The 11,598-nt window shown below is 42.5% G+C and overlaps 1 protein-coding gene across 4 annotated transcripts in view; it reads left to right on the forward strand.

Moving 5' to 3' along the window:
- Nucleotides 1-9,862, forward strand: part of LOC135514862 (enhancer of polycomb homolog 1-like) — a 41,073-nt gene extending 31,211 nt beyond the window's left edge. For all 4 annotated transcript variants that reach the window (XM_064938544.1, XM_064938552.1, XM_064938528.1 and 1 more), the window contains 6 exons: nucleotides 127-275; nucleotides 527-891; nucleotides 6,922-7,046; nucleotides 7,291-7,432; nucleotides 7,834-8,167; nucleotides 8,474-9,862. In XM_064938544.1, coding sequence (XP_064794616.1) covers nucleotides 127-275; nucleotides 527-891; nucleotides 6,922-7,046; nucleotides 7,291-7,432; nucleotides 7,834-8,167; nucleotides 8,474-8,546 — 1,188 coding nt within the window. In that variant the 3' untranslated portion in view covers nucleotides 8,547-9,862. The remainder of the gene's footprint in view (nucleotides 1-126; nucleotides 276-526; nucleotides 892-6,921; nucleotides 7,047-7,290; nucleotides 7,433-7,833; nucleotides 8,168-8,473) is intronic.
- Nucleotides 9,863-11,598: the final 1,736 nt, after the last annotated feature.

The raw sequence follows: 11,598 nt of genomic DNA on the forward strand, positions 1-11,598 counted from the left end.
TTACAATACAACGTACTTCAAAACAGAAACGCAGCCGAAGTGAGCACACATAGTCCCAGTGGCATACTGTCTGGCCATGGTTCGTAACTCCTGTCATGTCTAATGGCTCCTCTTGTCTGTCCCCAGTCTCAGTTGGACCACGGGGGCAGCTGGCCGTGGGTCAGTCCGTCAGAGGGCGGCCTGGGAGACACTCGTTACCGCTACTGCCTCACCACCCTCACCGTGCCACCACGCTGCCTGGGCATGGCGCGACGACGCCTGGGACGAGGGGGAAGGTAGGTTTCTTCAGAGTTAAAGGGGCAATCTGGGATTCAAACATCCAAGCAGTCCACCCCCGACAATATTTTAGTAAAAAGCTGAGTAATGGGGCAGGAGCAATGCAACTAGTCTCCAATTCATAGACCGAGCTATGGATGCTAGTACTGACCACCCATGAGAATAAAATTCTAGTTTTCTGGGACCAATAGCATGAATGAATTGCGTGGCTAACAGAAGGACTAAACACTGTTCCCCCTCTTTCCCTCAGGGTTTTGCTGGACAGGGCGCGCACAGACTTTGACAATGTATTTCATGGGCTGGACTCGGACGTGCTTGACCTGCCGCCCCACTCTCCAGTCACAGACAAGTTTGCTAGTACCTCACAAACAAATACCTCGGACAGAACCTCTTCTTATTCATCCTCTTCTGCAGACCTCAGTCAGATACTGTTGAACATTAAGTCGAGCCGATGGAGGCACTTTAGGCCCCGGACACTATCACTACACGACGAGGACAACGTGGTCACAGACCCCTTGTTCAGGAGGCTGGGCAGGGGCCTGAGTCGCATCACCTCTACCCTGGCTGGCACCACTGGCCCCCTGAGAGGAGCTGGCCCCCCGGCCCCCACAGCTGGTGAGTGGAGCCCGGGGTTATTCTCACTCACACACATCGTACAAAAGACACACAGACACTAGAGGTCGACCGATTAATCGGAATGGCCAATTTCATTTTTTTTACACCTTTATTTAACTAGGCAAGTCAGTTAAGAACACATTCTTATTTTCAATTGACGGCCTGGAACGCTCAGCCTCGTTTCGGGGCAGAACGACAGATTTTTACCTTGTCCGCTCGGGGGATCCAATCTTGCACGTTTACAGTTAACTAGTCCAATGCTCTAACCACCTGATTACATTGCACTCCACGAGGAGCCTGCCTGTTACGCGAATGCAGTAAGCCAAGGTAAGTTGCTAGCTCACATTAAAATTATCTTATAAAAAAAACAATCAATCAATCAACGACTGTCGTTGCTCCAATGATATACTTAACCATATACATCAATGCCTTTCTTAAAATCAATACACAGGTATATATTTTTAAACATGCATATTTAGCTAAAAGAAATCCAGGTTAACAGGCAATATTAACCAGCTGAAATTGTTACCTCTTGCGTTCATTGCATGCAGAGTCAGGGTATATGCAACAGTTTGGGCTGCCTGGCTCTTTGCAAACTAATTTGCCAGAATTTCGTACGTAATTATTACATAACATTGAAGGTTGTGCAATGTAACAGGAATATTTAGACTCATGGATGCCACCCGTTCCATAAAATACGTAACGGAATAAACGTTTTGTTTTCGAGGTGATAGTTTCTGAATTTGACCTCAGGCTCGTATTTCTGTGTGTTTTATTATAGTTAAGTCTATGATTTGATAGAGCAGTCTGACTGAGGGGTGGTAGGCAGCAGCAGGCTCGTAATAGTCAAAGGTATATGGTTTAGAGAGAAATAGAGCAGTCTGACTGAGGGGTGGTAGGCAGCAGCAGGCTCATAATTGTCAAAGGTGTATATATAAATGGTTTAGAGAGAGATTGTCGACGCGTTATAATTCCTGTAATAACTTGCGGCTGAACTTGAAAGGGGTTCCTTCATTATTTTACCGTTCATGTCTTCCATAGAGAATTTCTTGATCTACTTCAAATAAGGTCTGTGTTTCGTGCAGGCTTAAACCGCCTCGGCGTTTTGATACCCGTGTAAATCTCACTAGGAGAAGGTAACGTTTGTCAACATATTTTCATAAATCCACTCTACAAAAGAAATAATCTTCGCTTATATTTAGCCAATATTGATCAGAGTTACCTTGTCCTATGGATATCTACACAGTTATAAAATTGGCACGGTGGTGTAAGCCTACACGAAACACAGACCTTATTTTAAGTGAATCTAAAAATATCCTATAGAATAAATGAATGATGGAACCGCTTTTCAGATTTTTCTAGGTGTCATGGGAATTATGACTCGCACTTTGGTAGTCAATTCTTACCATGCCCATTATTAAAATAGGATTTCCTGCATATAGAAATTAGTATTTTTATCCAACATTCATCATTCATGTTATGAGACTAAATTGATTTTATTTATGTATTATATTATGTTAAAATAAGTGTTCATTCAGTATTGTTGCAATTGTCATTATTACAAAAGTGTGTGTGTGTGTGTGTGTGTATATATATATATATATGTGTATGTATGTGTATATGTATATGTATGTATGTATATATATATATATATATATATATATATGTGTATGTATGTATATGTATATGTATATATATTAGGCTTTTTGTTTTGGTCCTCCAATAATCTGTATCGGCGTTGAAAAATCCTAATCGGTCGACCTCTAACACACATACATTCCACATCCCAGATGAAAGGCACTGAATCATGGTTTGTCGAGCTAGCAGGAGCTATATAAAAAAAGAGCAAACCTTTACTTTGGTAGGTGTTTGAGAAAGGTAATTGGAAAATCATGAAATTGTTGAAGACAATGTGTTAGATCAATTCTCTCTCCCTGCCACCCCTGCTTTTGTGCTGCTGTCCGTGTGTGTGGGTTGAATTTAAGGGCACTTCCCAAATGGCACCCTATTCCCTATATAATGCACTAGGACCCATAACATAGGGCACTATATAGGGAAAGGGGGACATTTGGGACCTTAACTTAGTTGACCATAAGGGCAATAAAACATTTTCTTGTTCCTTTTGAGGTGGGGACAATGTGATCAATTCCTTTCTTCATGAGTGTGACATTTTGAATGGCTGTAATGTTTAGAATTCATGCAGCGTTGCCTTTCCCCCAGCCAGCAACAGTCAATTAAAAATGTATGTGATAAATATATTCTGTGGGTGGACAGACGTGGAGGGGACGCTGCTCTGAATATAAAGTATCGCCTGCGTACCAAGTGGCACCCGATTCCCGATATTGGCCTTGGTCACTATAAAGTGATTAAGGTTTTGCTTGGGACGCAGCCAATGTCCCTTCTACTATTGTCTTGGGGCATCAGTGTGAATGAGTTCCCCAATTGTCAAACTGTTTTCAGAGTAATACCATTTCACAAGCATACAAATGTAACCCTTTGTTGGCTTGATGTCACCGCTCACAGTGATCTCAGTCTGAGGGTTTTTTTCGGGCCACCTATGTCCAAACCCCCCAAAAAGTGCAAAGTTAAATGACGAAAAAAGTTTATTCTTATTTTTTCTAATACATTTAAAAAAAAAAAGATCATCTTTGAGAATTAACAATCACCAAAATAAAAGCTAAACAGTCAAGGAGAATCTAAAGTTCCCCAAATAATACATTCAGGCTTATTTTTGTCATGGGTTTTGTTATGTTTGAGTCACTCGGAATGGCATAAGCCATGGCAAAATGTGTAGAATTACAGGACATTAGCTTTAAAATGGTATTTTCGCCACGTGGCAATGTGTGGAATTGCAGGAAATTTGCTCCTGTGGCCAACAGGAGGGCCTCTAAAATATTCTGTCAGCCTAAGCCCGATTTTAATCTACAAAACCCTCTGAAATGTCAGCCTATTGATTTGTTCCAGAATTCTCATTACATGTCAGTTGAGTGAATGGGAAGAGATTTGTTGATATTGGATGGCTTTGGTTTTAAAGATGGACTGATTTTTATGGTACTGTGTGGTTGAATGATCAAATACTTTATTCTCTATAGGGAAATGTGGTGTTTGTGGGGCTTCGTTGGCCTCCTGATCTTACCCCTCGGCGGATAGGGTCAGTGCTGAGAGGGCAGAACACACACACAGCTGTGGTCAGCAGCAAGTCTATCTCAGCTCGGGGCCTCAGTGAGCTTTAAAAGCCACAAAATGGACCTTCAGCCAGGCTCTGTCTTCTACCCTTCCCCCTAGTCCCTTAACACTCCTGGCTATTACATCCCCCACAGGTTGCATCCCAAACCCATCCCTTTAGCCACTTGGGACAAGTAGGACAGATTTTAAAATAACATTTCTTACTTGTCCAAAAGCTCATTGTATGATACAAGGATGCCACTTTACAAAACAAAATGCATGATCTTTTTTACAAGAAATGTAGAAAACACCTCTCTTTGCTTATTCAAGCCAGTCTCAAAATAAATCACTGTCCTCTTTTAAAGCTTCTCCAAAACTTCTCCTAGAAATATTGCAACATTACAATTACTACCAAATACTTTTTATGCCCCCTCCAGGGCTCGAATTTAAGGGCGTCCCGTCGTCCCTGGGCCGATTTTTAAATATTTCTATGGTTAAACAGACTGGGACGACTGATCCAAAATGAATACAACCACTGCACATACATTTCTGTTTTTTGCAAAAGCATTGAGGCTGACACAACAGATCAGAGAGTTTAGCTTAATGTAGATTGTTTTATTTCTTCATATTATAAGCTCATCAATGCACACATGGCTATAGGATACGTGTGAATTGTCCAGAATGCAATAGCGGGAAAACGGCGTTCTCAAAAGCACACAAGCACGCGTGAGCATGATCATGTGACCGATGAAGTCATCTGTTTAGAAATTGAGAGCTCTAAAGTTGCATCAACCAGCATGGGTTATTAATATAACTAGGAGCATGAGACATTTTGGTTTAAATGGCATTAAGTATTTATAAAATTCCCTCAACATTTCTGTAGTCTTATTTAGGCTAGGCTTCTTTTGAAACAAGCAAAGACATGCTTCATAAAATTATATAAAACATTGCTGTTTTAAACAATTAAGTTTGTGGTTAAATCGTTTCAGAATGCTTGCCTGCGCTCAGATTCAAGGTGGTTAATGTGCGTTGCGCAATATGCATTGTCCTTCACTCTACGGCCTTGTGACCATTTTGCTCTGAACTCACCGTGCCTCATATGTCAACAGAATCGAGCCTTTCAGACCAGGGGTGGGCTACTCCAGTCTTCGAGGGCCTGATTTGGGTGTCACACTTTTTCTCCATCACTTGCAAACACGGCTGATTTAATCAAATTGCATTCTAAACTGAAGATCATGATCAGGTGGTTATTGGAGTCAGGTGTGTTAGCTGAGGCAAAACTGTGACCCCAATCAAGGGCCTCGAGGACTGGAATTGCCCACCCCGGCTTTCGACGTCAATGTTAATTATCCTTCATTATAGCTGTCAAACATGAATGGCGTTAGCCTATGTTTATGTAATTAAAAGTCCCATTAAAGTTTGGCTACATGTTCTTGCGCCTCCCTCCTGTCAGCATCAGTTTAGACATGATGCTGTAGCCAATATGCACGTTGGCTTTTTAAATTATGAAACATTTATTAGAATATATATATATATATATATATATATATATTTTTTTTTTTTAAATATAATTTACTTGTCCATTCGAATGGACAACTTAAATCTATTGTTTTTGTCCGGCAGGAGGACAAGCGTAAAATGTTGAGCCCTGTAGTGCATAGATAGACCTTGGTAAAAACTAAATAGTGCTCGAAATGCCTTGGGAAAGTATTCAAACCCCTTGACTTTCTCCACATTTTGTTACATTACAGCCTTATACTAAAATGTATTAAATAAAATGTCCTCATCAATAGCCCATAATGACAAAGCGAAAACAGGTTTTTAGGTCCCACAGTTGACAGTGCATGTCAGAGCAAAAATCAAGCCATGAGGTTAAAGGAATGTTTCGAAGAACAGATCTGGGGAAGGTTACCAAACCATTTCAGCAGCATTCAAGGTCCCCAAGAACACAGTGGCCTCCCATTTGTTTTATTTTTTACCCCCTTCTCCCCAATTTAAATCTTGTCTCATTGCTGCAACCCAACGGGCTCGGGAGGCGAAGGTCGAGTCATGCGAGCTCCAAAACATGACCCGCCAAACCGCACTTCTTAATACCCGCCCGCTTAACCCAGAAGCCAGCCGCACCAATGTGTCAGAGGAAACACCATTTACCTGATGCCCGAGGTTAGCCTGCAGGTGCCCGGCCCGTCACAAGGAGTCTTTAGAGCGCGATGAGCCAAGTAAAGCCCCCCCCCCCCAGATCCTTGATATAAACCTGCCCCAGAGCATTCAGGACCTCAGACTGGGAGCGAAGGTTCACCGTCCAGCAAGACAACGACTCTTAAGCACACAGCCAAGACAACGCAGGAGTGGCTTTGTGATAAAAGTCCCTGAATGTCCATGAGTGGCCCAGCCAGAGCCCGGACTTGAACCTGATTTGAACATCTCTGGAGAGACCTAAAAATAGCTGTGCAGCATGGATCCCCACCCAACCTGACTGAGCTTGAGAGGATCTGCAGAGTAGAATGGGAGAAACTCCCCAAATACAGATGTGCCAAGCCTGTAGCATCATACCCAAGAAGACTTGAGGCTGTAATCACTGACAAAGGTGCTTCCAACAAATTACTGTGTGAAGGGTCTGAATAGTTATGTAAATCTGATATTTCTTTTTTTTAATATACATTTGCTAAAATAAAATATACTGTTTTTGCTTTGTCATTATGGGATATTGAGGGGGGGGGGGGCAATTTAATCAATTTTGAATAATGCTGTGCTGTAACAAAATAGGGAAAACCCCAAGGGGTTTGAATACTTGCCTAATATGGTGCCGTTTTGGGATTCATCCGAAATTGATGTGACCTGTTCTCCTCTCTGTCTCCCCTGCAGCTTTTACCGCCCAACAATACCAGCAGCATCAGGAGCAGCTGGCCTTGATGCAGAAACAGCAGCTGGAGCAGATCCAACAGCAACTGCAAGCCAACAGCACCACCACCACTACCAACAGCACGCAGGTTAGTTAGCCCGCTCTCTGACCTGGGCTGGTATTCTCAGTGGCTCAGAATACGAGCGCTGATCCAGGATTCGTTTTGCCTTTTTAGATCAAAATGAATAAGATTCAATGGATAGGAGAGACCTGGTCCTAGATCAGCACTCCTCCTCTGAGATGTTTGATACAGCCCCATGACCTCTCCTCTCTCGCTCTGTCCATCTGTCTTTTCAGCATGGTGTTAATACGTTGTTCTCCTCCTCTACCAGGTTTTGGTGTCCAAGACGTTAGATTGTGCCTGTGCCCAGTTTGCTGCCTCTGCCCTGGTGACCACAGACCAGCTTCTGGCCTTGAAGACCAAGGATGAGGGTGGACCGGGCAGCGGGGTCAACGGGGTCCTTCCACCCTCAGGTTAACACTGCACCCAAGCATTTGTTGTGGTCAGGTGGTTATTGTAAAAGGGTAATGCCTTAGCAGGTTAAATAAATACACTTTTTTTTAAAGCAGAGCATCAAAGAGAAGAGAAAATTGCACATAGAACTTTGAACGCTCTGATATGAGGCGCGATATTTAAGCTAAATAAACACAAGTGAATCTGGTAAGCGCAGTGTGCCTCTCCAGATATCATCAAATTATTCCCACGCACCTGCAACAAGTAACCTCAGATGTGCAAGTGCATTTTGAATGAAATGCAGGGCTTTCCCAGAAGCAAACGTAAAATGTTGGAACTGATCAAAGGAGAAACTGCTTGTATAGCTACTGCAGGACCATGCACATGAAGGGATTTTGTTTTCTGTCTTCCCTTCCTACAGGTGTCTACAAGGGCTTTCACCTCACTAGCACAGCATCCCTGTTGCCTGCAGCCCCCACCTCCACCCCTCCCCCTCTGACCACCACTACCCCCTCCTTCCCCTTCCTGTTGCCCAGCAACAACGGCACCACCACTCAGGTCCTGATGGGGAACAACAACAACCTCCGTCTGAGCAGGTCCTCCCCCGGGGGACTCCTCACCAAGCGCCACATACCCCGGACGCTAAGCCACGCTCCCGTTGCAGTGTCGTCATCTGCCTTAAAGTTGGCTGCCACCGCTAACTGTCAAATGCCTAAGGTCTCCACAAACACCCCGTCAATGGACCTGGTGCCAAGGTGAGAAAGGGGGAGGAACAGGATGAGTGTCTGTTTTTCCAAATGGCACCCTACTCCCTTTTTATAGTGCACTCTTCACCAGGGCTCTGATGGGGCTGTTGTCTGAAGTAGTACTATATAGGGAATAAGGTCCATTTGGGACACTGATTAAGTGTATAGAAATGGACCATTACACAGTGTTCAGACAACCGTCGCTTAAACCGCTCATTTAGGAACATTACCTGAGTCCGTCTGAGTCAATATTAATGTAGGTATTACTAAACAGTGTCTGATTGATTTGTACATATTCTCTCCACTTGCCTCCAGGGAAAATCAGGATCAAGAAAAGCCAGCACTAAACAGCATTTTGGACAACACAGTGGCTATGGAGGTCACGTGACCTTGGAACACGGACTGGACTGTGGGCTCACCCGGGAACTCATTTAGGTGCTATGCATCGTAGAGTTGTGAATGCAAGGAAGGGGTAGTGGAATGCGCACACAGCATACAACGCTGTCTCCATGGTGACGGTCGGGACTTAATTGCAATGGTCGTCTCGTACTTTTTTCATTTCCTATTTGTTACTGTTGATAAGAAATGTCAACATCTGTAATTATGAATATGGCAATTATTTGTACAGTACCAGATATTTGTAATACCCCCCCCCTTGTATATAATGTTACTTGAATACGGAAATTGTTCATTTGATGTTTTGCACTTGGGATTTAAAAAAAAAAAAAAAAATGTAAAAAGACAAACTGCAGCTGGTTCGAGTGTGAGGTGGGTGTGAGTTGTACAACAGTGTCATCACGTCAGTGCACGGTGTGGAAGCTGCTGTTTTATCTATTTATTGTGCCGCGTTTACAGTTTGTTTGTTTTTCTACGTTTTGTTAGGTTTTTTAAATGTTTTTGTTTTGTCCCCACTGTACCCTCATTGGTTCCTGTGCTGTCGTCTGGGTTTAGGTAGCTATGAACTTCTCTGTATTTGTTCATTGTATCATGTGGAAACAAATGGTGACATGCATTCATACGGAGTTGGTGGGTGTGGATTTAAGGCATCGGTTTGTCAGTCAGGGTAATCACTTAAGATCTTCCATTTTAAATTGTTCATGAGACAAAGTAACACAATGGGAATGAAGTCTGTTCCTAGAAGTCACTGCTGCTTAACTAAGCACTATTTTTGTTTCGATGAAAGCTGCTTTTATATGATTTTGTGCTCTGGTTTGTTTTCACATCAGTACTTTTTTTTTTTTTTAAAGACCCCTTCCTCAATTATTTTGTGAAAAATGTAATTATTTTTATATCCCCCTTCCGTTTCTGATGATGATTGTATGTTCCTCGTTGAAAGACTTCATTATTTTGTTACTTGTTGATGAAATGCAATCGGGTAGAGGAATGTAGTAACATCTTGAATACATGTAATCATTCCGGTTTATACATAAGAGGAAAACATGTCTAAAAAGGCAGATTTCTTTTCTTTTAGGATAACAATTCTCCAGAACGCTGCGAGGCCAAGATGAACCACAAGTATCGGGTGCCTTCCTTTGGAAATACGAGCTCTCTTCTGTGAAGAGTACGGTACTAAACAAGGCTACTAGTTAGTTGTTGTTGTACCACCAATATGAATGCCCATTCCAATGGCATAATTGATCCATTTTTTTTATCCACAAAATGAAAAATTATCTTCTCACAAAAAAATAAAAACCCAGGGCATTATGTGTTTGGACCAGCATGTATCTTTTTTGTTGTTGTTGTCTCGTCCCATTGTTCCATGTTGTGGTCATAGGTAGAGTGGGAAAGAGTAGGGTGGAGTTAACCCTTGATGCTTATCTGGTCCTCTAGCTGTTGGTAAAACATGACGATTCCTGGGGCCACCCATATGTAAAAATGTATGCACGCTTGACTAAGTCGCTTTGTGTAAAAGGGTCTGTTAAATGGCATATTTCCCCTAGTAATGCAGCAGTTATCTCCATATCAAATCATTTCTGGGTATCAATTAAAGACATGCTCTGGAACTTTGGTTACCTAAGTATATATTTTTTTAAACCTCCCACTTTGGGCTGGATGTGTTTTTGTTGCCCATCCATAACCGCCCGGCTATATGTGAAAATCTGAGGCCTAACCCGATAATATAGAAAATGCTTTGTAGGCTTCAGTCAAAGACAGCGTAGTGTTTTAAAAAGTTAATTTTTTATAGGATGTAGTATATTTCTGCTTATGTTTTCCAACATTTTGGTAGGCTATTTGTTTTGTCAACTTGTCTATAATTGTATACATGCAGCAGCATTGTATACATGCATTCTCATAATTCAATAGAATTAATGCTTCAAAGTAGTTGACCGGTAAAGGTATCTTTCGTGGCGCAATAACAAAAACTGGAAATGTTCTGTGCAAAATGTCTAAATAACATCCTTTTGACTGGGTGTAAGGCAAAAAAAGTGTGAGAACTACCCAAAATGCTTCTGATAAGATTTCAGTTTGGCTTTATTTCAGCGGCAGGGACTGGGAGACGAGTCAGGATTGAGGGAAAGATGAATGGAGCAAAGTAGAGAGATCCTTGATGAAAACCTGTTCAGACTGTGGTCCTGTTGGAAGGTGAACATTCACAAGGACCCTAAGCACACAGCCAAGGCAACTCAGGAGTGGCTTTAGGACAAGTCTTTGAGTGGCCCGGAAACCGATCTCTGGAGAGACCTGAAAATAGCTGTGCAGCGACGCTCCTCATCCAACCTGACAGAACTTGAGAGGATCTGCAGAGAAGAATGAGAAACTCCCCAAATACAGGTGTACCAAGCTTGTGTCATACTCAAGACTCTAGGCTGTAATTGCTGCCAAAGCTGCTTCAACAAAGTACGATCTTTGTCGCCATGTGCAGTTGCAAACCGTAGTCTGGCTTTTTGGAGCAGTGGCTTTTTCCTTGCTGAGCGGCCTTTCAGGTTATGTCGCTATAGGACTCGTTTTACTGTGGATATAGATACTTTTGTACCTGTTTCCTCCAGCATTTTCACATGGTCCTTTGCTGTTCTGGGATTGCTTTGTACTTTTCGCACCAAAGTACTTTCCTCTCTAGGAGACAGAATGCGTCTCCTTCCTGAGCGGTATGACGGCTGCGTGGTCCCATGGTGTTTATACTTGCGTATTGTTTGTATAGATGAACGTGGTACCTTCAGGCGTTTGGAAATTGCTCCCAAGGATGAACCAGACTTGTGGAAGTCTACAATATTTCTTCTGAGGTCTTGGCTGATTTTCTTTTGATTTTCCCATCAAGTCAGGAAAGCGCAAAGAGGCACTGAGTTGGAAGGTAGGCCTTGAAATACATCCACAGATACACCTCCAATTGACTCAAATTATGTCAATTAGCCTATCAGAAGCTTCTAAAGCCATGGCATTTTCTGGAATTTTCCAAGCTGTTTAAAGGCACAGTCAACTTAGTGTATGTAGACTTCTGACCC

This window comes from Oncorhynchus masou, chromosome 3 (assembly GCF_036934945.1).
Source record: "Oncorhynchus masou masou isolate Uvic2021 chromosome 3, UVic_Omas_1.1, whole genome shotgun sequence".
NCBI classification, from domain to species: Eukaryota; Metazoa; Chordata; class Actinopteri; order Salmoniformes; family Salmonidae; genus Oncorhynchus; species Oncorhynchus masou.